Source organism: Coccidioides posadasii, chromosome 1, assembly GCF_018416015.2.
Source record: "Coccidioides posadasii str. Silveira chromosome 1, complete sequence".
NCBI lineage: Eukaryota > Fungi > Ascomycota > Eurotiomycetes > Onygenales > Onygenaceae > Coccidioides > Coccidioides posadasii.
This window is the reverse complement of record NC_089407.1, coordinates 5,548,837-5,576,796: the sequence shown is the minus strand read 5'-3', so window position 1 is coordinate 5,576,796 and position 27,960 is coordinate 5,548,837. Positions and strand designations below refer to the sequence as shown.

The following is a 27,960-nucleotide window of genomic DNA, read 5'->3' as shown; positions in this document are numbered from 1 at the left end:
TGTATACATGTACATACATGCAAAGGTCCGGTACTGGAACTTTAGCGGTAGTTATGGCTTTAGGCATGCAAATGGGATAAAAGTACACCACTGATCTAAGGCGCCGTAGAAAATGAAAAGGCCATCTATAATAAGTGCAATAGCCGTACGACTTAAAAGTCGATTTTATCTAAAACGCCCCTCGAAATCGATCTAATATCTGTCCGGCCAACGGGCCCCGTCGCTGCGTATCCCCACCGTCAACTCCACTTCCACTTCCGTAGACTCTTTCCCCCGTCGCCGCTGCAGCAGCACGACTCTCGCCCTCTAATCGTCGCCGCAGCCCTTCGTAGCGTTCTGCCTCTGATCCGTGTGATGTTTGGGTTTGTCCTGTAATGTCACTCCGCTGACGTCGATCAAACGCACTTTCCTGACCGCCGTAGACCCAGGGTGGAATCCGCCAGGATGGAGAGGAGAACCGGCCCGGGAGAAGCTCTGCACGCCAGGCGCAGCCAATTATCCAGCCTACGGCTGCAGGGAGGAGGGAGTGTGGGAACTGGGAGAGGGAGAGCTGGAAGGCGAGGAAGTAGACTGTGGATTTGTCGCTGAAGCGGAGGGTTAGGGCCTGGGAATTGGAAGCGCCGGTGGAGGTAGATATGTGATATTTGTAGGTTGTTGGAATGGCGGCGTGATATTGGGCCAAAAGGGCGAAGAGGATTGCGGTTGGGCCGGCAGGGAGGTAGTTGAGGGTGTTTAGGGTGAGGGGGAGGAGGAGGAGGGATAGCAGTAGAGGCGGGAGGAGGGTAGTATAGGGAAGTGTCGAGATGATGAAGCTCTGTCGCAGGGTTAGAGGTGATTTAGCTTGCAATGGAGACTGTAAAGCGGAGCTATAATAATCGGGATACGCATACAGCAAGCTTCCTTGTTCCCCATAATCGTTCCACCACGCGCAGATTGTAGAGAACCATACATGCCTGCAGAACTTCTGTAGAATTGGTGTAGCACATCTAGTCGAACATAAGCATGTTAGTGGGTATTTCCAATCAGTTCCTGGCCTCTCGTAACACTAACCTGCCAAATTAAAACCCTCCACCACTGCCAGTAGCTCCATAGATGCGGCACGACTTGGATGTAGAAGAGATACTTCGTGTCTGCGATGCTCACCGCAATGGAGGACGAGACAATGAAGACGAGAGTATATTTAGTGAGAGTCGCATTGCTAAAGCCGGATGCTAACATTGTTAGTCGGCGATCTGCCTGCGTTTCCACCTGTTTCTCCTGGTTTGCGATCCCAGTCAGAGATGTTGTAGCAGCGTGGAGGACAACGATCGAGATGGTTGGGTTGATGTGTTAAATATGATGAGCAATATTCTGCGATTAGCAAAGATTGTGCCGTAAATTCGGCATTATTCCAACACGCCCGTCCTCGAGTGAAGCTGTCTTCAAAGATGCCGTGGAAATGGTGTCGTCGTTGACTCGTTTGTGTGGCGTGCGAAGCTCAAGAAACCACATGTCAACAGTGACGCCAACCAAATCCAACTCAACTTTGTCACTACATAATTATCCTAATGCTACGGAGAACAAACCGACGAAATTGTGTCATCTCTGACTAGTTGTTGATTTGCAACTCTATCAATGCATAGGTATATCCATGAATTTGGAAATATATCCCCGCGCCGTAAGCCCCCAATCACATGTACACCGTGGTTTTCACTATCCCACCTGTCCTGTAAATGCGCAAAGTGAGATGGCATGGTATCAAACGTTATACAAGAGCTGCATCCTTGGTCTGCTGTGCAAGAGCGTATTTATACTCTGCAATAGCCTTTCCCAATGCATTCATGGTGGGCGCCATCAATTGATTTACCACCTTCCGACCTCCTTCCACCCCTTTCAGGTTCGGTCGAATATTTCTGCCAGTCGCAGCCATCACTTCTCTGGCGTGCTGCTTGAGTTTCTCAACCTCGGCCTGCCTCTCAGCCTCAGCCTCGTTAGCCACAGCTTTGATCCGATCCATCGCCCGATTAAGAGATTCAACCAAGGAGGTGATCTCGGAAACGCGATCTGGATTTCCAGAGAGAAAGGCTTGCCAGAATTGATGCAGAAACTCTGTAGTCGTGGCATGGGTTAGCGTGAGGCTGTCAAAAACTGTTTGCGATAAGCCACAGGTCCTGGAATCTGATGCGGAATCAGCTTGTGTTCTCCTCTCTCGAATGGCCTCGAAGATCTGGGCTGATGCTCTGGCTAGACTAGCTTTCGAGCCGACAGGCTCCTTTTTAGGGTGTGATTCGTCCTCGTCACTATCGTCTTCTTCGGGCTCAACAAGTTGACCCAGTGGTACGCCAGTTCCTCTATCAGGGTATGTTTTGGTTACGTCAACTTGCAGAGACTTTAAAATCGCGGCTGGATCTTGGTTGGCAAAGATGCGGGCCTCCTCGCTTTCCGCGTCCTTCGTTGCCGCAAAGAATCTACTCTGATCCTTGATATTCAAAATGGTCCAATTCTGCTCTTCGTCTCCGCGAAGATCCCGCAGTTGCAGTTGATTAAAAGTCTCTTCATCCATTCCAATAGGCGCTGATGGATCACGGTCAATTGGCGCGACGTTGGCCATGATCTTCTCACTCAGAGCATTCAGTGTTCGGATGATAGGAACCTTTTCCAGGGGCGATGGTCTCATGTCGAAATTCGGGCGATTACCATAGCGCTTAGCGTTGTCTTCATTCGCTTCGAGATCGATAATATGCGGTACGTTTGCCACCGGATGTCGCTCCCCATGCTCGTCGACCCTAAGGTATTTATCTAGTAACGAGTCTGTAGCATCTGATTCCGTGATTCGCTCGCCTCTCAACTTTTTAAAGAGTCTGCTTTGAAAGAATCGAGACCAGAACTCTTCCTCTGTCAACCTAGGAACATTCTCATCATAGGCCCGCTTAACCAACGGGTGTTGGTTGAACATCAGTTGTATTTGTTCTTTACTAATGTTTAACTTGGTCACACTATTCTCCACCCGTGGCTTGAGTGAAGCAAGTACATTATATGAGCCGCGAGCCTGGGCCTTTTCAATGGCATGGGCACGAAGTAGATGTATCCGAGAAGACCAGAACTGTTCCCTGAGCTGTCCACTCGTGACAGATTCTGGCTTTGTGCGTAGAGATTCTGCGAAGACCCGTCGTAGATTCGGGTCTGAACTCAACAGAGACAGCTGCAACTGGTCATCCGTCTTCAGTTTATTGTCATCGTACCAAATCGGCTTCTCGCTCGTAGTAGAAATTACCGCCTTGGCTATCGCCATAGCCGCCGACTGTCCCGCCGGTACAGGGGCGTGTGAACTTTTCGCCGCTTGAATGCCCGTATTGAGAACATTTTTAATTGTATCCGCCTCGCCACGGGCATTCGTTGCAGACGTGAAGGTAAAAACATATTGTTCTGGCGCCCCGGGGGCAGCGTTTCCAGCGCCGGGCGTTCCTGGTTGCTTTACAAAAATCTTAAGCATTACTTTCGCGCTAGTGACCGGGGTTTGCTGGAGATCTAAATAGAGCCAGACGAAGGACACGAGTTAGCAATCACATCCTAAGCTACACGACTTTCTCACCTGGAAAAGCTCAAAGCCGAGAGAACTCCCACGAAGGATCGGAAGAGTGATTGTCAAATTGGCAAAGAGCAGACGTACGGCTGAGATTCGCAACCTGAAGCGTAAACCCGGCCACTGGACCGCCGCTTGCCTTTGGTGTCCACGAGACGGACTGTCCGTCACGAGACAGGGACAAGATTCCATCTTTCTTTTTATATGATACTTCCGCACTAGCCGGAGCAGGCGCCATCTTCCTTTTTCGACTAAAACTAGAGAACCTGACAGCTCGCACTGCCTTGCGGGAAGACCGTCTGCATGCGACATGTACCCATCTGGAGATTTCAACAGAGAGTTATGCGAAGATGCAAGGCGGATGAGAACCCAGGAATTGGCAGTGTGATCGGAAACGGGCGAGATCGCCCCAGCTTTCGATTGGCCCTCCCTTATGTGCTCTGCAGCAAGAAGAGCTGCCATTCAGGAAGAGATTTCAATCAGCTTCAAGCAAGCTCGAGACATTCTGGCTGCCCGTCACGCCTGTGATGCTGACTAACAAGATTTGATGACTAAGCGAGAGTTATTAGGTAATCCAACCAGTACCTCGCTCACGTGATCCACACAGATCAGACGAAATTCCCCCTTTTGGGTATCTTAGCAAATGACGAGCATACAAGTCCTCTATCAGATTATAGCTCTTTTGTGCTGAAGAGCAAGTTTATAACTAAGATTGATTTACAGCTTAATAAATTATTTAAGCTTAACTACAATCAATACTCTTAGTAACTATCTATGCCGTAGGCATCTTATTTGCTCTCTCCAGCAGTAAGATTATATGTGATTGTTACAAGATCTTTACAGAAGAAGTCAGAGACTCTTTTGTATAATCTTTAGTTTAGTTTTTTTTTTTAAATTAATTTGACTATATCTTTTTCTTTCTTTATTTCATATATTCTTGCTTTACTACTTCATTCATTTCTTTCACAAATCAGGCTTGTCTGGATTATGGAGCTATGCGAGCAGAGCGAAGCGTTCGTGGAACAGGACCGCGACCTTGTCTTCGACCATACAAAGCTGATCTTGCGACTCCTGGCTCCTGACCCTTTACCTCCAAACTCCTACGTCTAGCAGCCAAGCCTTCTATATTATGGCGACACTCCCGCTTCCCTGGAGCCGGGCCGTCAGATACTGGCCGAGGTGGAAGCATGCGAAGTGCTTCGAAGCCGCCCACACCCCAACATTGCTCGGTACCTTGGTTGTGTTACCAAGGATGGCAGGATAACAGGACTCTGTTTTGTCAAATACCCAATGAATCTGTTTCAGAGGCTAAAGGAGGAAAGTCCTTTTGACAGAGTCCTTTATCTACAAGCAATTGAGATTGGCATCAGACATATGCATACTTTGGGGCTCATACACAATGATCTTAATACATCAAACATCATGATGGATAAGACAGACAATCCTGTAATTATAGACTTTGATTCATGTCAGAGGGAAGAAACTAAACTAGGACTCGTGGGAACAGTCAGTTAGGCAATGGAAGGTCCCATCTATGCAACCCAGCAAAATGACTTCTTTGGCCTCTCAAAGATTCGAAGACTCCTGATGGGAGGGGAAGGGGAGAAGTAGCACAGCCATGAATGTTGAATTAAGAAGATAATATTAACAGTACTGTCTGTCTGCAATATCATTATCTCCCAAAATGCGTCGTCAAACTTTGTTCGTAAGTTGTACCCGTCAAGATTTAGCCCGCTAGATCCTTGTGCCTTCACCGCTGCGGCGGCACATAGCTGCTGAGTACTTGCAGGTTGTGTCGCCGCAGTCCGAGCTTGTACCTGTAAGGTGTTCCGTCGGTTCGGTATCCGGTGCGAAAGTCGCAGGTGTTCGTGAGTGGTATAATCTCGCCGCAAGCCATTCTTTCTAGACTTGGTCAGGATGGTAATTTTCGCTTCATCTGCCTCTGCCACGCTGGCATGGCCCACTTCACCATGTACTCAGACATCATGAGCTGCTTCGCCGTCGGTCTTTCCACTGGTTCAAATGCCATCATAGCCCTCAGCATATCCTCTAGAGCTTTAAGCTCGCCACCAGCAACATCCCATTCACAGGTCTCCGGCGTCTCACCCCGGCCCATATCCCACATCCGTTGATGAAGACGACGGAATACAGGTGTGCCGATGCGCTGGAAGTTGGTGATCCATGAACCATCTAGGTTGAAGAACTCAGAGCGGTTAGTCCAGGAGCCCCACCATCGTGCGGGCAGTTGTCCCAAGGTGTTGACCATCTCAGCAATGATGTCGTCTGGATCCCATGAAAAGGTTTCAAAGAGAGGCCGTTCGCCCATGGCATCATATAGAACAACACCCAGCGTCCATACATCAGCTGCAGTGGTGATGTGTTCGTTGAAGAATTCTTCTGGCGGGGAATATAGGGCAGGCGTGTGAAGCGTTGGAGACGGCGTTTTTGAAGCAATAAAAGACGTCCCATAGTCTGAGATAATAATCTCAGGATCCATCACCTCATTCGCAGGCATGTTCCAAATCATGGGATAAATGACATGCGGTGGCGCATGGGGTGTACTAGACTTTCCATCAAGGCGCCGGGTAGGAACCTCATATGGTTTGCCATGGCGCTTGTACAGTTCAGCTGTACTTAAATTGTCAAAGCCTGGGACATGAAGAAGAAAGTTGTCCAGATGGAGATCTGTCTGATTCAGTAATCTGGATGAGCAACCAGGGGACAAGGCTGTATTTGACATACCTCCATGGCATACATCGTTCGCATGCAGATAGTTCAAGCCCATGATGAGCTGGGCAGCAATGGATCTGGCAGCATCTCGTGGAAACATAAAGTTTGTACTGTTCTCCTTCGAATTGGCTATGCTGCAGCCGGCAGGCTCTCCTACCAAGCACAGATGATGCCCATTGGGACCATCAAAAGAGAACTGGTCAAGCAAGGTTGGGATAAACCGCCTTCCAAAACAATTCAGTGTACCTTTTGCCAATAGACAGAGAATTTCACCCTCATTACTGCCCTGTGAAGCTCCTGCAACAAGTATCTTCAGTGATACATAGCACTGGAGCTGCTGGTCATGGGCGAGCCAGATTGTTGAATAACCACCAAATCCAAGCTTGTGAACTATCTTGTAGCGACCCCCGCAAAAGGTATCTCCAATGAGAGTTGGATGGTACCCGCCGGGCCTGTATCCTTCCAAATCCTCCACATCTGACTCGGGGTAGTAAATCCTTTCGGCTTCCGAAGGCAGTGACTCAGCCATGGAATGGTAAAACAGAAATGGATGTCCTGGCTGGGAGGCAAGTTGATGTTGCGTCAGTGGAGATTTATGAGGAAGCCTGTGGTGATGTTGTTGAAAGACGGCGAACCGAGGAAACAAAGGTCCAACTCTGCTAACAGGAGCAAATCTCCAGCCAACGCTCATTGTTTTGTTGATGTGCGAGGTCGATGAGATGTCCAGGTTGGCTGCTGATGACGGCCGAGAGACAAGACAGCCAAGCATAATTGAGGGCTCAAGAATTTGGTCATAGAGTTGATGATGGCTAAATTGTGGATTTTCAGGAAGGAGCAGAAGCAAGCTGTCAAGAAGCTCCTGGAGACTATACCTGCATTTTCACATAACCTCTGTGTTGCAATGATGGATAGACATTATTACCATTGAACAGATCCATCGTACTAGCTACTAGACAGAGAAGTCTTCTGGAATATCTTACCACAACTCCTGCACCAACTCTCCCCACGGCATGGAACATCTTTATCCACTAGGTCGCAAATATCCACGCAGTTGGGAGTGAGAACCACAGATGGAAGGGTTGAGATGCAGAATCTTGTTTATTCACCAGTTTCATTTCCCTGCAACTGAATATTCCTGTGTAAGTTAAATTGCGTAAATACATAAAGGCTTAGCAGAAAATCACATAGATCTATTTCTACTTTGATTGCCTACCCCTTATCCACCCTGGGTTACCTGGTGTTGATTGGTTGTTGAGAATCAAGTACCTTTGCCACAATAATGCCAGTGTCCTGTTTGGAAACCTCTGCTGGATTGCCTCCCAGGGATTGTTCTGGTGTCTCATCAGCAGAAGAAGCTTGTTGTCTGCATCAGACCATTGGGCCTGGTTTGGTTGCTGATCCTCTCCTCATAGCCCGCGCCAAGGTGTGGTGGTCCAGATACTCCTCCAGACCCTCCAGGGCCAGCAAGGCCGGCAATGGGCATTCCCATTGTAGAAGGGTGTATGAGGAGCGAGTAGAGCTCAAGCACAACAGCAGAAGCCAGTGTCATCACCTCCTCTGGGGGCAATGGAGTTTGACCTGCCTTGCACATGTTCGGCAGCATCTTGTTGGTGGCTCTCTGTTAGTGGGCTCACTGCAGACACTGTAGACCGAGTCATCAGATCAACATCAATATACCAACAATATCTGTCAGAGAGCCATCTGTAAGCTTCCAGCTTGAATAAGAGATTAAGAGAATTATCTATTTCTTCCAGTACATGCAGATCTTCTCAAGTTTTTTCTCAGTGTGTTCACTGTACTGTTTCTGTTGAAGCTGAGAGACATCTAGACTCTTTACTTGAGTGAGATAGTGTTCTGGAGGGAGCTGGCCCTTATTAAAGACATTGTTGTTGGAATCATTACTGTCATTCTCATCCTCACTGGAGTTGCTATTGGAGCCACTTTTGTATCCACTGTCCTAAAAGATGACATCCAGCACAGGGCTGACATTGCTCTTGCTGTGACTCTCTTTATCATCAGATTCAACAGATTGGGAGCAAGGCACCATGGTCAAGACAGCCCAGGGAGCAGCAAAGAGAAAACCTGGACTGAGGAACTGAGAGGGTGAGTGCTTTCATGGATGAGGACGGGACGTGCAGTGCTGCCAGACACTGGCAGGAGGAAGGATGGGAGCAGGAAAGGAGACAGTCAGCATGATGGGACCTGGAACTGGAGAGAACATGGTGCTCAAGGGGGAGAGCCGTTTTTGACGCTTCACTCAGTCAATTCTGGCTCTCCCCCCAAGCAAAGGTGAGTGAGCGGTTGAGTGAGGGGGAAGGTGAGCCATGAAAGGAGGTGGTGGGGCCCAAAAAGTTGTGGCCGTGCGTGGAGGGAAGGGCCATGGCCATGTGGATTGTTTCACGTGATTATCTAGGGACAGCGGTTAGCAGGAGGCCAAAAACAGCACCAAAACTGGCCATTTTCGGCCGCTGGCTAACCGTCACATCGTTATATGGAGTATAGAATTCTTGAAGTAGCTTTCTTAATAAATGAATATTGCCTGTGGAAATCTATATCTTATTCTTCTTATTATTATAACTCTTCTAATATTTGTGATTCTACTTTCTTAAGTTTATTATCTTGTGAATCTGATACTTCTTTTCCTTCTTATTTATCTTACAGGCTTCATAATAGATAAGTTATCTATTTCTTTGTGGATCTTATGCTTGCAGAGCAGGAATACATAAAAGATATGAGTTTGCAGACCTGGAGACAGCTTCAGTCTATAAACTTATAAGCCTACTCTCTCCACAATTCTACAAGATGCATGCCTCAACAAATCCAATTTCTTGTTAGGCTGGATGGTCTTGATATTGTGAAGATCAAGTCACACCTTCTCTTCCACCTGGAAGATCTTTGTGGTGTACTTCTGATTATAGTACTTTTTCTGGTATGCAGCAATGAAGACATCAACTTTCTGCGTTGTTGGTTTTGGCGTTTGGGAGTCTGATATTTTATGATGCCCCTGATTTACAACCAGGGCTCAAAATGCTGGTGAGAATTAGACCAGCAATGCTTCATTCTCTTCGCCCCCGATGTCACCTACCACTCTTTTCCCTCACTCAGCTCACAAGAACAAATCCAGCTTTGTGCTGCATAACACAGTTTCCTGAACCAATGGCCTCGCTTAGCCCTTTGTGAAACAGCAATCCATGATGAGTGAGAAGAGTTGGAGTCCCCTTTCCTGGCTCAAGACATATTTGCCTATACCTCAAGTTGCTATCTTTACAATGAGAAATGTTGAATGGCTGAGCAATATATTGAGTTTAATGTTGAAGCACTTCAGAAAGTTGTGGCTCAGAGTATTAATCAGAAAAGCATTGCACATATGCAGAAACTTGCAGAAGGCAGCTTCAACAGAGTCTTACTGTTGACCATGAATGATGGGCTTGAGATTATCATCAAGATTCTGTACTCTATTACAGAGCCCAGAAAACTTGCAACAGAGAGTGAAGTTGCAATGCTAGACTATCTGTGCTTGAAAGGGATACCCATGCCCAAAGTTTACACCTGGTTCTCTGAAAAAAATAACAATGTCAGAACTGAATATATTATTATGGAGAAGGCTGTTGGTCAGCCTTTGGAAGCATGCTGGTCCAGCCTTACAACAAAGGAACAAACCTGCCTGGTAACAAGCTATGTGGATATTGAACAGAAAATATTTTTGATTTCTTTCAGCTGTTATGGCAGCATCTACTACAAGACAGCTTTGCCTTGGGAACAGCAGGCGGATCTCTATTCCCCAGGTGTTGAGGACAGTGACAGTGATACTAGCCAATTGTGCATTGGTCCTACAGCAGATTACATGTTTTGGCGCGGAAAACATGGACAGCTCGAGATAAATTGGGGCCCTTGTTCTTTTACGTATTGTTGGCTAACTAGGCATACCGTACAGGGAGGATCATCGCGACTACCTTCCTCTGCTGATGGCAGCTGGAAATCCACCAACATTCGAAAACCTGGACCCAGAGCTGCCGAAGGATTACTCCTAGCCCTTGCTTCCAGAAGACTATGAGTCCCTTGACCCTGAAGCAAAATCCCAAGCTGATGAACTTTATTGAACACAAATGCTCTTCTATCTGTACATGATCTTCAATGGAAAGGACAACAAACCCCACCTTAACACCATGTGATATCCAGGAATGATGCTCATTCAACATCTTGTTGATAGGGCAGGGCATCCTTGGACCAGAAACATCATCACACCCAAGGGTGCTCTTATCAGAGTGATCAATCACTGGGCTGTGTTGATGTCCACTCAACATCAGAAACATCCCTGCCCCATTCAGTTTGACACAAAAGAGGAAGAGGAATTCTATGAACTTGAAGAAAAATGGTTTAAGATCAATATGCTTGTGGAACACTGGCGGTCGCTGCGGGATGATATGGGGCAGGATGGATGGGTTAGAAATGAATTGTTTGAGAAGGTTGTGGAAACTAATAGGTAGCTGAAGAAAAAATGGATTGATGAGGCTGAGGATGAAGAGGACCTCGCTTATGTGGAACATGGTTGGCCGTTTCAGGATCATGAGGAGGATGATTAAATGCTACTATTGGCAACATAGTCTGGCCAGGTTGTACGATGAGATACAATGTCATCAAAATATGTATGGGGTATATTTCTATATAGTTGATTGATCCGCATATATATTTCGTATAATTAACAGATGCCAGTATAGTTCCACTAAATTGAATATATAACTGGAACTATTGAGCTTCAAACACACTCTTTTACAGATGTTTTCTGAATTTACATACGTTTCCCAATTTTCTATGTGGATTTGAAACTATACAATGGCTTGTCAGATACCAGAACCATATGGCAATAGTAGAAATATGGTTCTATCAGGAAAACATTTTCTCTGATTAGAACCGTGGCTCAACCATGGATTCACTGTTGTCTCAAGAACCCCGCCAATTTCAGTATGGCTTTCCTCGAGTATCATCCTCGCCCCATCCGTATTTATTCCATAGTTTTGTCCATGTCGGTATCGGAACAGGTTTCTCCTCCCCGAGAACCCACTCTTTACCCTCTGCTATGCGCTGTGCTCTCTCCTCCTCCTCCGGTGAAAGAGTAAAACGCCTCATTCGTGCGCCAATCCGCGGATCTATTACTACATCATCAAGCCATTCTCGCTCTTTAAGATCTGGGTTCTCGGGGGTCTTATGCACTGATTTGTGCCACTCTTTCTCTTCTTGCTCGAGTACATGTTGTTGTTCGTAGCTGAGTGATGACGATGATGTCGGTGAGTCGGAGTCAGTAGATTCTAAGCTTGTGGATTGATAGTTGTCTGAGTATGGCCTGTATGAAGATGCGAGGACAATTGCAGCAACGTCTCTGCCAACACTGTCTGCCAGGTAGCGACGGGTGAGGAATCGTTTAATTCGAATAGGGGTATTGAGGAATCCTAGGATATGCGGGAAGGCAAGTGGCGATGAAGGTTGGAATTCGTCGGGCAGGGAAGGCGGAAGTTCTTGCGAAGAGTAGAGCGATGGTAGGAGGTATGTAAGCGTCGGGCCCTTTGGTTTCTTGGCCTCGGGCTTCTTTTCCTCTTTTTCCTTTTCGTCCTTCTTGTCCACTTCAGCCGTATTCGAGCCATCATCGGTGGTTTGAGAGTTAGGTCCAGTTTCGGCCACTTTCTCGGTCGTTGGTGGGACGAATTCGGGCTCCGCGACAATAGGATTAACAGGTCCGAGCCACCCTTCATGGAGTCCACGAACGTATTCTTTCCACGTATGCCGACCGATAACAACGTCGCCCTTGACACCAGGTTCATCATGTGTTCCGAACAGCTCCCGTACCCGTCTCATTGAGGTTTCATGGTCATCTTCTTCCAAAGGGGGGCCTTCACCAGCCGTCTGTCGAAACTTTCGAATCTTTTTAGCGAGAGCCGCTCTGATATCACCTTCCCTTCTACCTTCTATCACTTCGTAGTCCATCGCTCCGGAGACTAAAATTGGCTTAACGTATTCCCTAAAATGATCCCTGGCGCTCATTAAGCCGTCACCAGGAGGTGCTGCGAGAAATATCGTAAGTTTCCGCCGTGTCTCATTCGTGGGGATAGGCTCTTTGGCTATATGGGCGACCAAGTTGGACCATTTCTCTTGGACTCGTTTCTTCTCCCGGCGGTCGTATATCAAAGCCCCAAAAAAAGACCCGGTGACTGTGAGAAATATCATCCAATTCCGCGACGGAAGTTTTAGTCGTAAATTCGGGAGACCTTTTAAAGCGGATTAGAACCCAAACATCAACCGGCCCGAGCTCTACCTACCAAGCATCCTAAGAGCGGGATTCTGCGGCTTCGGGGCCGCCTTCGGGGCACCATTTTGCGGAGGCGGGGTTGAAGGAGTGCTCGAGTCGGCCATGATAGCAATTGAGCAGACTCAGATTATCAAGTAGGACAGAAGGTATATTGATTTTTGCGCGGAATTCGCTGACCCCGAGCTGCTGTCAGTTCGCCCTCGAAAAAAATATAGTTTTAGGAGCTCCGAAGGTTTGTTATCGGGATAAAGTTATTCCGTAGCCTCCTGGAAACTCCTGACCTCCAGTCCATCCAACCTTGTACCTTACCCACAGTACACAGAGTCCTCTGTAAATAGGCAAAGAAATCTGGATTTTCCCGAAATGCCGCTTTAGCACATGACCCAGAAGGACGTTGAGGGTAGCATCTATTCTCACTCACAACCAACATACACACTCCTATCCGCCAGATGTCGGAAGATGCTGTCTTGCGGATGGAAGACGGCCGAATGAACACCAATAATCTAGTTCGTCACAGGTTCAATTTTGGTCATGGATGGATACACCATAAAGAAATCAGCCTCTGCAACAAGCAACTGATTATTGTGGCATCCTTTTTTTTGATTTTCACGCAACAGGCTCTTCTCTGGACTTCTTCTGGCACAGAATTATCTTCATGTTTGTGTGTTTGAATGTGCAAAATGAGCTGCAACACGAGAATGAAGTGAAGTTTAAACATAACATACATGGCACTATCCTTGTCCTTGGATAATTTCAATTGTACAACGTTAACTTGTCATGTTGCTTCCAAGAACTTATACTTCATCATATCAGCGTGTTCTCAATCCACAAACGGCAAGGCCTGGAGCCATGCCTTCCGCTCCTCCCGGCTCCTAGCCTCGCGGCTCAGGAAGCTCTCGATCCCCTCAGCCAGTTGTCTCTTCGAAACTTCGTAATCCTCGTTGCTTACCCTTCCATCGTTGACCACCCTTTCTCGACCTCCCTTAATAAGCCAGTGAGGCATGACTCGGGGTCTGTTATTGTCAAACCTGGCACAACACTAACTTGGTGACGGAGACTGTCCTGACCCTTTATGGCCTGGAACGCTGTCGGATTAATCTGGCGAGACAGAGCCAAATAGAGATTGTGCAATGTCTGGGCTTGATGCAACTCCTTTGCCTCCCGCTGTTCGTCAGGAGTCGTGGAGCCAAAGTTGGGAGGCAAGCTAACTCGCCCAAGTTCCTTAGGAATCGGACCATTGTAATCTAAAAACCCCGGCATTGTGACCTGCGTGAATAGAGGGCAGATGCTGACGGATTGCCAGTCAATTATACCCACAATTCGGGTTGGCTCTGCTGGATCAACGAAAATATTCTGTAAGTGCAAATCACCGTGCCAAAGAACGGGGACATGGATTGCTCTATTATCAGGTAGGACATAGGGAGCCACTTTTAAGTAGTTGCGTAATGCCGACAATTTTTTCGATGCGCTTGGTTGGTATTGTCCGGGCCCATAAAAAGGCCCTTCTGGCATTAGCGGATATCTCAAGCCCATATCCACGCAGGATATCTCTCTATGGGCAACTGCCTCTAGGTACGCCGTAGTTGTGGACCCTAAGCCCCAGTATTTAGTATTTAAATTAGGACAAAAAGAAAGATGCTAAGACGCAGATCTTACTTACATGGCCCACGATCGATATCTAGTTCTCCCCTCCCAAAATCAAAAAAAGAACGGTGGTTAGTAGGACCGATTCCAAACTCTTCAGTGTGTACCTTATTTCCGGCCCTGTCGACATACAACACCGTATCATGATCCGATGAAGGTAGATCACGCTTGTAATATAGTGCCCCGAGTTTTGTGAACTTCGTCGATGCAATGGTCTTTTCAATATCCACAATTTGTTTGACAATCTGGGCTTTCTATTTTCCTCTCATGGTTTCCCACATATCACTTAGCATCGTGCCAGCCTGCTTTTCCATGATAATGTACTCTGCCCCAACTGCATTGTCAGACGCCCGCGAGCTCCACGCGTGGAACTTGGGAACCGGTAGATGAAGAGTATTCCGCAGCTAAAGAGTCAGTCCATATGGCGAGTGGAGGGAAAGAGAAAGAGGGAACAGTACAAAATCCATAGTCGCAACTTCGCTTGCGGTGGTGAAGTGCAACCGCCCTGCATTAGGGTTCGGCAGCTTCGCGATTACCTCGCGGCCGTCATGCATCGTTAACTGAAACACCTTGTTATACTGGCCTTTAGGAAGTTTGACAACTTCAGCACATGATTCTGATCCAATGGAAGCAGCGGCAAGTTTCAATAGCTTGGTTATGTTGAATTTCACGTAGCGGGCGGCAAGTTGCTGGCGCTCGTTCCAAAGCCATCGGCCCGAGGTGAATCAATTGAGCGCATCTAAATCATGTTCTGAATCTATAGGACAACCAAGCAAGAGAATATGCACATTGAATTAGCTGTTGTTTGGTACAATGCGGAATCACATTTCTCTTTCATACCAATGAAGTCTCCCTGCCTCTGGTCCATCCGACAACCGACGCTGAATTGTCGTACCAGTGAGTGTGAACACGAGAGTAATGGAACCTCAAGCGGATTGTTGAGGACCACTTTGTAGATAGGCCTCATGACCCATAACTGTTGTGCTATATGAGTTCTGGGTTGACCAGTTCTGGGTCAAGGTGCTCTTTGGTGTGTCTGGAGCGTAGAGCTTGATGCAACAACTTACGCGCCAGTCAATCCTGTGCCAACCCGGTACGGCACGAGTAATTCCAAGAAACCCGGCCAATCTATGCTTGTCTACTAGCATAGGTTCTTGGCTATGTGGGAGGACATTGAACAAATCTCTAGATCTAGCCTGTTCGATAGGTTCAGCAGCCCGGAGCCAGCTCTCTTACAAGGGCATGGTGTTAATACCATTTGTAACAAACCCCCTTGGTAGCTGCATGTGTATGGAGTACTACAGAGTACAGAATATGCCGTTCTCTTCTCCAGCGGTGAACATACCAAGATAGGGTATGAATAGCTTATTGAGCTACGCATTTGAGAAAATCTCTTTTGGACTCTCACTTTGGTCCGGAAAGAGTAACGAAATTGACCAAACCAGTGTTGAAACAATCATGTTGTCTTCCCCCCTTGTTTTTGGATCTCATTGAAACTTTGCATCAGCCCGTTCCAGAGCACTCCCCCAAACAGCCTCCCAGGCCAGAGATGCCATGACAGAGCAGAAGAAAGCATGTCGCTAGCAGCTCTTGGCAGCTGGGCTTCACGTGGTGCTGAACAAGGTTACGGCTGCTGCCGCCAAACTTTTATCCGCGAAAAACATGGGAAATCCGCTAGCCTGAAGCAGCCTGGGCGTGGCGATTCGGGGCAATCTAGCAGGAGTTGTGCTTGTTGCATCAAGCTCCCTCCTAACCCTCACCTGTCCCCTGCTGATCTTATTCACTCCCTGTGGTTGCTTTATGTCCTCTTCTATCGCTTTGATCTGATCTCTCACTCGCTTCAGACTGCCTCTGGGGGACCCTGCCCTCCTTCTCAGCACATGGACTAGGCTTTGTTCCCCGGCATTTGTGTGTTGTCAGGACAATCCAGTCCCCTCCTGAGCCCCCATCTTCACCCCCTCGCGTCTCGGTCCAGTCTCCCCTTGAAACGAAATCGCCCACACTATTCAACCCTCAGAGCCAGAATCCCCCTAACAATCACTTCCGTGGCCATGGACCCCAATAATCCCAATAATCGCCTTAATCTCAACTTCGGCTTCAATGACCGTCCGTACACCGCCTCCAACCCTCGGGCCTACCCAACCACCCCATCGACTTTCCCACAACCAATGTATCCAAACCAAGGCGGTCACGACTATGTCGATGGCCAGAATGCGCAGAGTGCGTACAATCAAGGATATTTTGTGAACAACCCGTATGCCCAGCAGGCCCCTCATCCGCAGCAGTACATGCACGCGAATGTCGCCTCGCCTCAGCCCGGATATCAGAGCCGCATTGGTGGATATCAGCAGCAGAATGATGGAACAAATGGACTCATCCAGCAGTTTTCGAACCAAGATCTCGGCGGTTCCCCCCGTGGAGGGGGTGCTGGTCGTGGCCCCGCGCCCTCCCAGCGCCCTCGCACTGCAGGCTCGCCTGCTGGCAACCAAGGAGCCGGACATTTGGCACCACCGATGTCTAATCGCAGCCCCAAGCCGGCTGGTGAGGAAGAAGAGCTGGTTAGATGCCCGGAAAAATACTCTGAGAACGTCCATAAGAGAGGAAAAGCGGCCAAGGAGTTGGTCAATGTCTTCTTCCGTGAGAACATCGAGCGCGCACGTGATCGAAATCTCCGGTAAGTCAAGATCCTTTTTGGTGATAGATATGATAGATGCTCACTGTGGCTTTATAACAGTGCTGTCAACCTCGACAAGACCTTGCAGAATAATACGCTTTCAGATGCCCGAAAACGACATGAGGCAGACACTGTGGCTAAGAAAGAATCCAACTTTTTGCGATTCATTCGCACTAGGGAGACTGTTTCTAACTTCCAGACCCTCAAAATTATCGGCAAGGGTGCTTTCGGCGAGGTGAAACTTGTTCAGCGCAAGACAGATGGGAAGATTTACGCTTTGAAATCTCTGATCAAATCCGAAATGTTTAAGAAAGACCAACTTGCACACGTCCGGGCTGAACGTGACATCCTTGCTGACTCCAAGGACAATCCTTGGCTTGTGAAGCTGCATGCATCATTCCAAGACAAAGCCTATCTTTACCTACTCATGGAATTCTTGCCTGGTGGTGACTTGATGACGATGTTGATTAAATATGAAATCTTCTCCGAAGATATTACTCGATTCTACATGGCAGAGTTGGTGATGGCTATCGAAGCCGTTCATAAACTTGGCTTCCTTCACCGGTAAGAGTTCTTGTTTTATCCCGGTCGGTTCACAATAGAATTAATAGTGTGGTTTCAGAGATATCAAGCCAGATAACATCCTCCTTGACCGCGGTGGCCACATCAAACTTACAGATTTTGGTTTATCCACTGGCGGAAAGAAACAGCACGATAACTCATATTATCAACAACTTCTGAAAAACACTTCTACGTCGAAGGATAAGAATCGCAATTCGGGATTCTTCAACGACGCTATAAATCTGACGGTCTCCAATCGTGGCCAAATTAATACCTGGAGAAAGTCTCGTCGTGCCATGGCTTACTCAACGGTGGGAACACCTGACTACATTGCCCCTGAGATTTTCAATGGACAGGGCTACACATATCTGTGTGACTGGTGGTCCGTTGGCGCTATTATGTTTGAGTGTCTTGTTGGATGGCCGCCGTTCTGTGCCGAAGAGGCGACAGATACCTATCGAAAGATCGTCAACTGGAGAGAGTACCTTTACTTCCCCGAAGAGTTAACTCTTTCCCGCGACTCTGAACACCTCATTCGAAGGTACGTTTATTAATGTTTGCATCAGTATTTCAGAAGTCATGGTTAACATTTTTGACTAGCTTCCTCTGTGACCCCGAACACCGTATTGGCCAGGAAGGAGGCCAGCATGGCGGCGCTATGCAGATTAAGAACCATCCATTCTTCCGTGGAGTCGTCTGGGATCAACTTCGCAAGATTCGCGCTCCGTTCGAACCTAGACTTACTTCTAACATTGACGTTTCTTACTTCCCCATCGACGAGATTCCTCAGGAGGACAACAGTGCTCAGCTACGTGCTCAAGCTCGTGCTATGCCGGAAGAACAGGAAGCTGAGATGAGTCTTCCGTTCATTGGGTACACCTACAAGGCTTTCAATGCCTTCCAAGCTAGTTAAGTTATCTTCCAAGAGATGGTGTTGTCCGAACTACATCACACCCGAATGGCACATCTTCACTTTGGAAAATAATTCTTCAAACTATCGAGTCTCTTACCGGATATGACAATATTTTAATGACCCCAACCTCTTTTTTCTTCTCTAAGAAGCCCTGTCCAATACGTAATGCGACTATACGCGTGTTCTTTGAATGTCAGGGCTAAATTTTAAAAAACGGAATCGTCCAAAAGAAGATCAGGACTGCAAAGCTTTGTATCAAGTTCCGGCTCGCTACACTCATCGCAATCGACACCTTGACTCTCGTAAGCATTTACAAACCTTCAAAATATAGATGCTTTTATACCCCATCAACATGGAGACGGTGCTTAAGAGAAATGCCAATTCAGCTATAAGTTATATAGACATATGTGTTACATATTCGATTTCATAGAACTCCTAATCCGAAGAACCAGCCCAATTTTGACATTCTAACTCCAGACCATCCAGCCCCAAACTCCCAAGCAGAATCTAAGCATATCACTGATAATCTCCCAACTCATCGCCTCGGTAGACTTGGAGCCAGACCAGGCACACCGGAGTATCTCTCTTCTCTCTCCGTCTTGAACAGTATCTGCACCCAAAACTCCTTACTGTCCTCATCAAACCATGTCCAAAACTTGCCCTCTCTCCGATCCACTTCTCTCGCCTGCAACTTAAATCCACACGTCTGATATGGCTCCGCTGCAACAAGAAGGTACTGAAAGTTTTTGTCCGGCGGATCATCCACCTTCTGCTCAAAAGCAGACATGAATCTCACGCGCGGCACAACGTCAGGCGTAATTTCCTGATACTGTAGCTGGAAAAGGAGGCCGTGCTGCCTTGTGAGCGGGTCTCGGATCTTGGTGATCTTGTAGCCCGGGCGACCTATCTTGACTGTGTTGCGCTTCACTTGTACACCCATGCCGGCAGGGAGTAAAGAGCCATCGGCTTGAGATTTGCCTTCTTTCTGCTCCCGGGCGGCGCGCCGGGCGAGGTTGGTCTGATGTTTGCGGCCCTGGGTGTGGGCGAGGTAGGAGCCGTCATTTTGGTGAACGGTTAGACAAAGACGGCATTCAAAGCTGCCAACGTGGTTTTTGAAGAAGTACGGGTCTTTGTCGAGATCGATGTGTTCCAAGGCAAGTTTGCGAAGGCGCTCGCGACGGTCAGCGTTGGTGGCGGAGTGGGAGGCTACACCACCTCCGCCGAATTTTGAACCCACGCGATTCTGGGAAGGGTAGGTTTTAGTTACTGCTGTAGTATAAAGCGGCAGAGAGCGGTACTTACTTGATAATCCATGTTGATTGTTGTGATGTGAGCAGTCTGCTACTGTGATTTTCCTTGCATGCTGAAGCTCACGGAAGGACCTCCGATGCAATGCTGGTCTAAGGACGCGCTTAGTCATCATCTACATCCATACCGTGGAAATCTCTCGCAGCCCATATTCGATGAATGCTACAACATTACGGAGTTCAAGTTTGAAAATAGGAAGTATTGATTTCATGGAGTGAAGTGGAATTGAAAACATATAATTTTTCATATTATATCATTTTATATGTCGGATTGGGAAACTATTCAACGACAGCCCGTAGCAAGGGTTGGCACAAGGCGCTCATATGATGGATCTTTATGCACTATTAGATACATAGGCAAAGTTCAGGGGACTGATGGGGAATGGCTGGGAGTGGAATGGGACGACCCCGCAAGAGGAAAACACTCAGGAGAGCATAAGGGAGTGAAATACTTCGAATGTACTATTTATGCTCCATGTCCACCCCGACTTTCATATAGACTTCAGAAGACGAGGCTAATCTATTCCCTAGGTAGAAGTAATTCTCCTACTGCTGGCTCTTTTCTGCGCCCAGCTAGATTGGCAGATAGGCCTCGAGGATTCCTTGAAGCTCTTCGCACGAAGTATGTCTCTGAGATTACTTCTGACATGTCTGGTTCGCCCTCTAGAGGCAGCAGGCCAATTGAGATTAGCGGGAAGGTCGTGGAAGAAGTTGGCTTTGAGAAGATTCGAAAGCAGCTTGCCGCACTGCGGGAGCTAAAAATCGTTATTTTGGACGGAATGCGCTTGAGAGGCGTTCTTGCAGTGGATGCGGACAATGATCTGCGCAAGCGTGAATTGGAAAAGATCAAGGACACTTGCCCGATGATTAGGGAACTTGATCTCAATCGGAATTTTCTGGCAGACTGGATAGAAATTATGGATATTTGTGAACAGTTCATGGACTTGCGAAGTTTGAAATTGAAGTATGCGCGAGAGCTTCCATTTCGCCCTTGTCGCCTAATGCAGCTGGTGTTAAGTTACTAACTCGCTGCAGCGGTAATCGTCTCGGTACCGTCCCTAGAGATAGATTAGTGAAAGGAGTCTTGGAGTTGTCCCTTGATGAGACTCTTATGACATGGGAAGAGGTATGATCACCATACAGCAGGGCGTATTGGTCAGGATTGGCTCATCGATTGTGCAGATATCTATCCTTTCTTACCGATTTCCCGACCTCCGGTCCCTATCCCTATCGTCCAATCAAATATCCTTGGTTTCAAGGCCGATAACAGACACCATTCGAGAGCTATCCTTAGAATCCAACATCTTCTGCTCTTTAGGGAGTCTTTCGCATCTAGCATCTCTCCCGCAATTAAATCGCCTCTCGCTTCGCCGTAACAAGATAAGCAAAATCCAAGATGCTACTGAGAAAAATGCTCCTCTAGTCTTCTCACCTACGCTTACTACTTTGGATATCTCGCTAAATCTAATAGACTCTTGGGCCTTCATTGATGCCCTTCCGACCGTTTTTCCTGGTCTTACGAACCTCCGCATATCAGATAATCCTCTCTACGAGAAACCGCCCGCTTCTACTGCCATTACAGGATTGCCTGAGGAACGTATGACCGTTGATGAGGCTTACATGCTTACGCTTGCTCGACTCTCCAAGTTACGGGTGTTGAACTACGGCAAGGTATCAGCCCAAGATCGGGTCAATGGAGAACTTTACTACTTGTCTCTTATTAAGAAGGAACTGTCAGCATTCCCCGAGAGCGCAGAGAAGCGGATTCTTGCCTCACATCCCCGATATGACGAGTTGTGCCTAATATACGGTACCCCAGAAATCAAAAGATTGGAGGGGGATGCTGCTATAAATCCTCGATCATTGGCAGCACGACTCGTCAACTTTACATTTTACATTCCAAATCCAAACACAGTCACGTCAAGAGGTTATATTGACGATAAGCCTGTAGCTGCACAGACAACCACGGAGTTTAAAAGGGAGATCCCGAGGACCTTTGATATATATCGCATCAAAGCTATCGTTGCGCGTCATTTCTCCCTCCCCCCTCTGAGTTTCAAATTGATCTGGGAGACTGAAGAATGGGACCCAGTTGAAGAAGGGACGGGAGAAGAAGATGAGTGGGATAGCGGTGACGAGATAGATGGAGAGCCAGCCGAAAGAGAATGGAGGAAGAAATTCGTTCGACGCGAAGAAGAGTTTGTTGATTCCACAAGGGCCGTCGAGCACTGGCTAAGCCATGATACCCGTGAGCTTAGAGTTAGGGTAGAAAGGTATTGGGCAACTAATACATGTGAGTCCGGAAGGTACATACATCTTTGATGGCGAAGTCTATGGTCAGAATGGGACCACTTTCGGATGCATTATATCTCTTTGGATGTAGACATGGCTGGACAGGAAGTCATTTGGGACTTCATGCCATCGGGATGGTTTACTCGCTGTAGTGCTGCTATGTCTGTAGGTAGTTCTCTTCGCATGTAGATTCTCTAGCAATTCTTGATAACAAAGACAGAAATACTGAAATCGGATTGGCCAAGTGGAATGTAAGTCCGTGATCCCGCCTGTCCTACCACGACGCTCTTCTTAAGCAGCACAGAATTGAAAATTTCTAGAGCCAATTGCTACTAGAACCATCACACAATTCTGTATTGAGTGAAATTTTTGGTAATGAGCGGGCTTAATCACAGGCCCCAGAAAGCCCAGCCATAAGTTCCCATGTCCCTATCGCTTCTGGTCAGAAACGCTCCAAGGAAACATCAAACAGGGCTTGGTGTGCATTTTAAGCCTAAAATTGTTGTCCGTCCTCTCTTCATGATTCTGCAATCAAAAAAAAAATCTCGAGGATTGAAAAGCCATGGAGATCACGGTTTACGTTAGAGGAATGGTCAACCTGGAATTAATAGCATTTAGTTTACCAATTATCGTTAGTACCATTACCAGAAATCAAAGTGCCAGCTTTTGGAGTAGCAACTACAAGTTATTGTAGTCTGGGCTATCCATTTGACCGCCTGCTCCATATACTTAACTAGAGGACTCTCGTAGAAGATACTTTCCAAGAGCAAAACGCCCGCGCAACGCCAACTAAACTTTGGACAGCGCCAAGCCCTCTTGAGGCAGGAAACTCCGATCTGCCAAAGCTACGTCTTACAAACCTGACGAGGAGTTTTATGCAACTCTCAGTACGCTTGCGCAATGTCTGAATATTGGAAGTCAACGGTAAGTCAATACCTACCCAGATGCGCGATTCAGCACTGATGTTTCATGGTCCAAATTAGCCAAAGTACTGGTGCAAACATTGCAAAACCTATGTCCGTGACACTCCTTTCGAGCGGACGCAGCATGAAGCGACAGGCAAACACCAGGGGAGTCTAAAACGGTTTCTCCGCGACGTTCACCGCTCGCAGGATAAGGACCAGAAAGAATCCCAGAAGGCGAAAAATGAAATCGAGAGACTGAAGGGGTTGGTTGCGCCCACAACAAAAGCATCCGGCCAACAGCCGCCGCGGAAGCGCAGCACGGGGCATTTGGATAGTGGGACTTCCGCATCTCTGAGTGTTAACAAAGAACAAAGGAAGAGGCAGATGGAACAGCTGGCTGAAATGGGAGTTGCAATACCTGAGGAGTTTAGGCCAGAGATGGCGTTGGCTGGTGAGTGGAAGACTGTTTCGGAAACTCTCATTACGGATTCTACCGTGCGCGACACCGCTGCCATGGTTAAAGGCGTCAGGAAAAGAAAATTGGATGGCCAGGAGGAATATGAGGAGGGGGAAGAAGACGAAGCTAGCGGTGTGGTACCTGATCAACAACGCCCAAAGAAGGTCTGGGGCTCGACCTTTAAAAGCCATCCGGGTCTAGGAGAAGATGATGAAGAACTTGAGGCCCTTTTGAGCAAGACAACAAACCTGAAGGGGAAAAAGCCTAAGCTGGGATCTAAGTCGGAAGATGAAAGCGTGAAAAAGGAGGAACCCGCAGATTTTCCAGCGACTGAACCCCATCACGGTGGCGTAGCCGTGGAAAAGAAGGAAGAGAACAATATCAAGCGGGAAGCACCGAATGAAGATGGCCCAGATGCATCTACCATAGCCGAAGCTGGCACCGCGGGAGACCCCACATCTCCGGTCATTTTCAAGAAGCGAAAGCCCAAGCAGAGCAAGAGATAAATACCGCTCTTGACAAAACACACCTACAAGCTTATTACGACGATAGATTTCTGTATCCGGAACCCGAACATTGGCTCAATGACGGTATTAAAAGGCTGTCGCTAGACCGGAGCACAGACGGCTATTCTTTTTTGGGCGTTGAAAACCATGGTGATGTACGGAGCTTCGCTCCTATCCCCCAACATTTCAACAAACAGTGCCCTCTTTTAGTCGTTTGGGTCCGATCGGCTCTCTCGTCTGATCAGAATACCCGAAAGGATATATATGTGTCTGGTTTGACACCAGTAACAGGAAGTCTGTGCACATATTCCTCGATGGGACTGAAGGAGGATCCTAATCCCGAAAACCCTCAAAGTCTAACCCCCAATGTAATCCAAGAACTGCCCAGCGAATGTTCCTGGATTCAAAAAGATCGAACTGTTGTGCTGGCCGAACAGCTCAAGATTAGGTCATGACCCGAGTCATTGCTAGCTAAATATGGAGTACCTCATTCCTTTTGATAGGCATTCACTGTATCCTATTATAAATCAAAATCTTGAAGTTATCCATGGCTTTCCTCAATCTCCTCCTGAGCTGTTTGCTGTTAAGGTATCTCGGGAATTCACGACTCCAAAAACTGTCCTTCACTTTGAAGCACTAAGCTTGGCATCAATTGCCACTCACCGTTTCCCTGACAGCTCAACCAAATCCCTTGCAAAACTTCTGCAGCTGTAAAGATTTTTCTAATTTTTTTTTTTTTTTCAAAAAAGAAATATATAAGTATACATTGATATTTCAATCTCTTTTGGTCCCATTATCGTAGCGCCTTTGTTGCACGTACGGGAAAACACAGGAATAGGCAAACTCTTTTATTAGAAAGGCTGGAGAAGGGTGAAATCGACGCGATATCCTATCAGCACCATACTAAACTACAGGTGTTTCGGACTGATCTTGTGAGTGCTTTTTGTTTGTTTTCTGATCGCTGCAGCGTCCTCACCGTGGTGATGGAATACTGGGAATAAAGTAGGAAGCTCAGGTGCCTTGCTGCAACTTGACATTCTGACAACAGCTCCGTCTACACTGTGGGACCCCCAAGAGGACGCCCAAAATCCCATTAGATTAAAAATGTGCTAGCTAGTGCGATTACTATTGTGGTTGTTTCGGAGCTGTGCAGGTCTTTTGAAAGCAGCTACGGATCGCTGGCTAATTGGTGCCGGTGTCGCATTCCATCTTCTGCTTGATTTACTCTGCGCATTGGGCTTTAATGTTGGAGATCCTGGCTAACTCTTGTAGTTTTGAAGTTATATATCTCATCTACGACGGTATCACTGGCGTCGGTATTTCTTACTGGGGTTTTGCCCCGTTCCGCATCCTGGTCGAAGGTCAACCGCTGATGCTGCGGTGTAACGGCTGAATCTCCGTGGTAGAGCCGCAACGGGGCGGTTAATGTGGTAGCTTTGGAAAACATTTTGGGTTTATTCAATTCGTTATATCGCCATGGCGGAAACAATGCAGGCCCATCCGGCGGTCCCAGCGCCGCCAAACCCGGCAAAGGCTTCACGAGATGTGGAAATGGCGAACGCACCCGTCGCATCAACACCGACTCAGCAGCCTATTCCTCCATACCAGCCGAACTCAACTCCAGTTTCTATCCCTGCTCCAGCTCCGCCATCGTCCCAGCCTCCGTCACATACTTATCCACCTCCTCCTATCCCATCTCAAGCTCCGGCGGGCGCTCCGCAACAGGTGAATCCTCCACAGCCACCGAATCAACAGCAACAACTACCGCTTCCGCCAATATCCACTCCGAATAACTTGCCTCCATCAACCCAGTCGAGCCTACTGCCTGCCAACCCGATCAACAGTCATGTTCCACCTACGCCGGCGCCGCCGAACCCGCAGATGCACATGGGAACGATCCCCATGGCGATATCGTCGCAACCAATAGCCGGATACTATTCAGAGCTGCCTGCGAATTCGCAAAGTCCCGAAGGATTCGAGATGATCAGCGATGGCGGCGGGATGCCCGCTGGAAACCGCATGGGGAAAAAGGACGTCAAGCGACGAACGAAGACTGGATGCCTGACCTGCAGAAAGCGCAGAATTAAGGTAAGTAATCCCCGTCAGTTTTGCATTTGTAGCCACATGGTGCGACGATTGATTTGGCGTTATCGTTGTTCGTTTCGCGGGTTCTGCCAGAATATATAAAAAAATAATGTTCTTCCTCCCCGCAATGAAGCTCGCTTAAAAAGCGGGTGACTCGGGGCGCCAGATGCCCCTCCACCAACCAGACCTTAACTCCCGCAAGCTTTCACTAAGCTACACACTTTGTCCCTGGCTGTCGTCCTGCCTGAGAAAGCTATTTGATTCTTTCTTTTCTGTCCGGGTAGAATTTCCCGACAATTGACTCGATGGAAGCTTACGTCGCTACTGCTATCTAGTGTGACGAAAGACACCCCATCTGCCGGAACTGCGAGAAAAGCAAACGCGAATGCCTTGGATACGATCCCGTCTTTAGATCGCAGCCAGGGCCTTCAGCTATCCAACCAGCGCCCTCCCAGACTTCCTTCCAAGTCTCAGCGCCGCCGCAGGTACCGCAATCCGCACCAGCACCTCCTGTCGCCTCTCACCCGGTATCCGGGCCTCCGTCCCACTCTCCGTCCGTCCCTACCCCATCTCCACAAGTCACGTCTCCAGCGACAGAGCAGTTTAACCAAAGCTCTAACGTCAACTCCGCCGCCGCCGCAGCCGCGGCCGTACGATCCCCTAGTGTCCCGGCCACCCAAGAAAGCTACGAACACTTACTCATGGCGAACGCTATTCCGGAGTGCCGCAGTCTCGAATGTAGGTCAAACCCACGTTTCTCAGCTCTTGGATCTAGCTAATACCCCTGGTAGTGCATCAGATAAAGATCGATGACCTGTTGACGATGAGCGGCCAGCCGGGCCCTCTTCCAGAGAAGCTGGAGCTACCGCCAACTCGCATAGAAGAATGTGCGAATTTCTTCATGGCCTACGCAGTATGTGTCGATGTCTTTCTAGAAACGCACTGGTTCGAAGCCAACGCCCGTCACTTCCTGCTTGCCAATAAAAGTCTCCTGGCCCAGGTTTCCACATTCCTGGATAGCTTTATGGAAAAGAAATGGACTACAAATCCCGAATGTGTTCCAGCCATGGAAAGCCGGGAATCTCGAATCATCTGGGACACAATGGCTCTTTGCCGTGAAGCTCAAGCTCAAAACACGAATTCGGATGGCAAAATCGTCCCGGAAGACCCTGAACTCACCCTGGCCGTTAATCGTTTGAAGGTCTTAGAAGCGTTGGTCACCGGAGTCACGCTAAGGACCAACCCCACCTCTGCACCGGAATATGCTGGGGACGATTCGACTTGGGTCCCCACCGGGCTTGCGCAACAGCTCAAACGCAGTGAAATGAAATTTTGGGATGCCATCGGTCAATATCTCGTCATCACTGACGATATGCCAGAATGCAATGTACTACGCGACCTTGCGCTGATGGACGCCCGCGCGCATCTGGATATGATAGAGAATCGCGATGTTGTCTACTCGATTGCGGTTATTCGTCATATATCCCGGTTTCAGCCACGAAAGGTCAAAAATCTGCCTCCCTCGACTGATGAGAAGGACGTATCGGCGAAGCTATATGTAGCTACTAAATTTATCGAAGAAGAAAGGGATGGAAAGGCAACCAACCAAGTAATTAGACGGCTCTGCGCGCAGCTTCTCAGATGGTGGGAGAAGCCCGAAAATATGTAATTTCCGAGCCCAGCGATTCATACGGCGTTGGATGGGAATCTGGGCTTAACACCATGTATCATTCGGTGACTCGTTTCACGAGGTGGCGTTCTGGTTAATTTTTAGGGATGACTCGGCGTCTTTCCCGGGCTTTGAAATCAGCCATAAAAAAGTAGGGAAGGGTACACATGCATGGGAAAGCAGATAATTGGCGTTTTGCGCGAGGATGGTTTGGCTTCCTTACGATTTCCATGCCGTGAAAGCTCTTCTTCCACGTTTTTAAGACTCCCTTCTAGACCATACCATATGTTAGCTTGAGGTTAGTAACACCTCAGTTCTCTCCCAAGAATATGAATTTGAATACCTTTCAAGTTT

At 47.9% G+C, this 27,960-nt stretch overlaps 10 protein-coding genes across 10 annotated transcripts; 4 read left to right on the top strand and 6 right to left on the bottom strand.

Moving 5' to 3' along the window:
- Positions 1 to 27: 27 nt before the first annotated feature.
- D8B26_001616 (uncharacterized protein) lies at positions 28 to 1,410 on the bottom strand. Its single transcript, XM_066123589.1, has 3 exons — positions 1,051 to 1,410; positions 891 to 986; positions 28 to 814 (listed from the first exon to the last, which is right to left on the bottom strand). The coding sequence occupies exons 1-3, from the start codon at positions 1,216 to 1,218 to the stop codon at positions 170 to 172; spliced, it is 909 nt and encodes a 302-aa protein (XP_065979664.1). The 5' UTR covers positions 1,219 to 1,410; the 3' UTR covers positions 28 to 169.
- Positions 1,411 to 1,714: 304 nt separating this feature from the next.
- Positions 1,715 to 3,800, bottom strand: TFB1 (RNA polymerase II transcription factor B subunit 1; the record flags this gene model as incomplete). The annotated part of the gene is made up of 2 exons (XM_003065603.2): positions 1,715 to 3,507; positions 3,650 to 3,800. 2 exons carry the CDS (start codon positions 3,798 to 3,800, stop codon positions 1,745 to 1,747), a joined length of 1,914 nt encoding a protein of 637 aa, XP_003065649.2. The 3' UTR covers positions 1,715 to 1,744.
- Positions 3,801 to 5,474: 1,674 nt separating this feature from the next.
- On the bottom strand, positions 5,475 to 6,821 carry D8B26_001614 (uncharacterized protein; the record flags this gene model as incomplete). Its single annotated transcript, XM_003065602.2, has 2 exons — positions 5,475 to 6,247; positions 6,305 to 6,821. The coding sequence occupies 2 exons, from the start codon at positions 6,819 to 6,821 to the stop codon at positions 5,475 to 5,477; spliced, it is 1,290 nt and encodes a 429-aa protein (XP_003065648.2).
- Positions 6,822 to 11,108: 4,287 nt separating this feature from the next.
- TIM54 (mitochondrial import inner membrane translocase subunit tim54) lies at positions 11,109 to 12,697 on the bottom strand (the record flags this gene model as incomplete). The annotated part of the gene is made up of 2 exons (XM_003065601.2): positions 11,109 to 12,552; positions 12,604 to 12,697. The coding sequence occupies 2 exons, from the start codon at positions 12,695 to 12,697 to the stop codon at positions 11,252 to 11,254; spliced, it is 1,395 nt and encodes a 464-aa protein (XP_003065647.2). The 3' UTR covers positions 11,109 to 11,251.
- A 716-nt stretch (positions 12,698 to 13,413) lies between these two features.
- D8B26_001612 (uncharacterized protein) lies at positions 13,414 to 14,791 on the bottom strand (the record flags this gene model as incomplete). Its single annotated transcript, XM_066123588.1, has 5 exons — positions 13,414 to 13,575; positions 13,638 to 14,185; positions 14,254 to 14,491; positions 14,573 to 14,641; positions 14,696 to 14,791. The coding sequence occupies 5 exons, from the start codon at positions 14,789 to 14,791 to the stop codon at positions 13,414 to 13,416; spliced, it is 1,113 nt and encodes a 370-aa protein (XP_065979663.1).
- Positions 14,792 to 16,003: 1,212 nt separating this feature from the next.
- Positions 16,004 to 18,675, top strand: CBK1 (Serine/threonine-protein kinase). Its single transcript, XM_003065599.2, has 4 exons — positions 16,004 to 16,911; positions 16,972 to 17,475; positions 17,534 to 18,013; positions 18,073 to 18,675. The coding sequence occupies exons 1-4, from the start codon at positions 16,289 to 16,291 to the stop codon at positions 18,383 to 18,385; spliced, it is 1,920 nt and encodes a 639-aa protein (XP_003065645.2). The 5' UTR covers positions 16,004 to 16,288; the 3' UTR covers positions 18,386 to 18,675.
- Positions 18,676 to 18,744: 69 nt separating this feature from the next.
- D8B26_001610 (uncharacterized protein) lies at positions 18,745 to 19,742 on the bottom strand. Its single transcript, XM_003065598.2, has 2 exons — positions 19,688 to 19,742; positions 18,745 to 19,628 (listed from the first exon to the last, which is right to left on the bottom strand). Exons 1-2 carry the CDS (start codon positions 19,697 to 19,699, stop codon positions 18,921 to 18,923), a joined length of 720 nt encoding a protein of 239 aa, XP_003065644.1. The 5' UTR covers positions 19,700 to 19,742; the 3' UTR covers positions 18,745 to 18,920.
- A 213-nt stretch (positions 19,743 to 19,955) lies between these two features.
- Positions 19,956 to 22,173, top strand: D8B26_001609 (uncharacterized protein; the record flags this gene model as incomplete). The annotated part of the gene is made up of 5 exons (XM_003065597.1): positions 19,956 to 20,151; positions 20,224 to 20,656; positions 20,728 to 20,818; positions 20,875 to 21,985; positions 22,076 to 22,173. The coding sequence occupies 5 exons, from the start codon at positions 19,956 to 19,958 to the stop codon at positions 22,171 to 22,173; spliced, it is 1,929 nt and encodes a 642-aa protein (XP_003065643.1).
- Positions 22,174 to 22,846: 673 nt separating this feature from the next.
- Positions 22,847 to 24,334, top strand: D8B26_001608 (uncharacterized protein). Its single transcript, XM_003065596.2, has 2 exons — positions 22,847 to 22,908; positions 22,968 to 24,334. The coding sequence occupies exons 1-2, from the start codon at positions 22,885 to 22,887 to the stop codon at positions 23,850 to 23,852; spliced, it is 909 nt and encodes a 302-aa protein (XP_003065642.2). The 5' UTR covers positions 22,847 to 22,884; the 3' UTR covers positions 23,853 to 24,334.
- A 948-nt stretch (positions 24,335 to 25,282) lies between these two features.
- On the top strand, positions 25,283 to 27,931 carry D8B26_001607 (uncharacterized protein). Its single transcript, XM_066123587.1, has 3 exons — positions 25,283 to 25,940; positions 26,273 to 26,675; positions 26,729 to 27,931. Exons 1-3 carry the CDS (start codon positions 25,329 to 25,331, stop codon positions 27,604 to 27,606), a joined length of 1,893 nt encoding a protein of 630 aa, XP_065979662.1. The 5' UTR covers positions 25,283 to 25,328; the 3' UTR covers positions 27,607 to 27,931.
- Positions 27,932 to 27,960: the final 29 nt, after the last annotated feature.

What these genes read in the sequence shown, in the direction of transcription:
- D8B26_001607 (XM_066123587.1), top strand. Translation starts at nt 25,329, where the DNA reads ATGGCGGAAACAATGCAGGCCCATCCGGCGGTCCCAGCGCCGCCAAAC. An exon ending in GCAGAAAGCGCAGAATTAAG is followed by an intron (nt 25,941 to 26,272) that starts GTAAGTAATCCC and finishes ACTGCTATCTAG; the next exon opens with TGTGACGAAAGACACCCCAT. An exon ending in GGAGTGCCGCAGTCTCGAAT is followed by an intron (nt 26,676 to 26,728) that starts GTAGGTCAAACC and finishes TACCCCTGGTAG; the next exon opens with TGCATCAGATAAAGATCGAT.
- CBK1 (XM_003065599.2), top strand. Translation starts at nt 16,289, where the DNA reads ATGGACCCCAATAATCCCAATAATCGCCTTAATCTCAACTTCGGCTTC. An exon ending in GCACGTGATCGAAATCTCCG is followed by an intron (nt 16,912 to 16,971) that starts GTAAGTCAAGAT and finishes GCTTTATAACAG; the next exon opens with TGCTGTCAACCTCGACAAGA. An exon ending in TCTGAACACCTCATTCGAAG is followed by an intron (nt 18,014 to 18,072) that starts GTACGTTTATTA and finishes ATTTTTGACTAG; the next exon opens with CTTCCTCTGTGACCCCGAAC.
- D8B26_001608 (XM_003065596.2), top strand. Translation starts at nt 22,885, where the DNA reads ATGTCTGAATATTGGAAGTCAACG. An exon ending in CTGAATATTGGAAGTCAACG is followed by an intron (nt 22,909 to 22,967) that starts GTAAGTCAATAC and finishes GGTCCAAATTAG; the next exon opens with CCAAAGTACTGGTGCAAACA.
- D8B26_001616 (XM_066123589.1), bottom strand. Translation starts at nt 1,218, where the DNA reads ATGTTAGCATCCGGCTTTAGCAATGCGACTCTCACTAAATATACTCTC. An exon ending in GGAGGGTTTTAATTTGGCAG is followed by an intron (nt 987 to 1,050) that starts GTTAGTGTTACG and finishes ATGTTCGACTAG; the next exon opens with ATGTGCTACACCAATTCTAC. An exon ending in GGGGAACAAGGAAGCTTGCT is followed by an intron (nt 815 to 890) that starts GTATGCGTATCC and finishes ACCCTGCGACAG; the next exon opens with AGCTTCATCATCTCGACACT.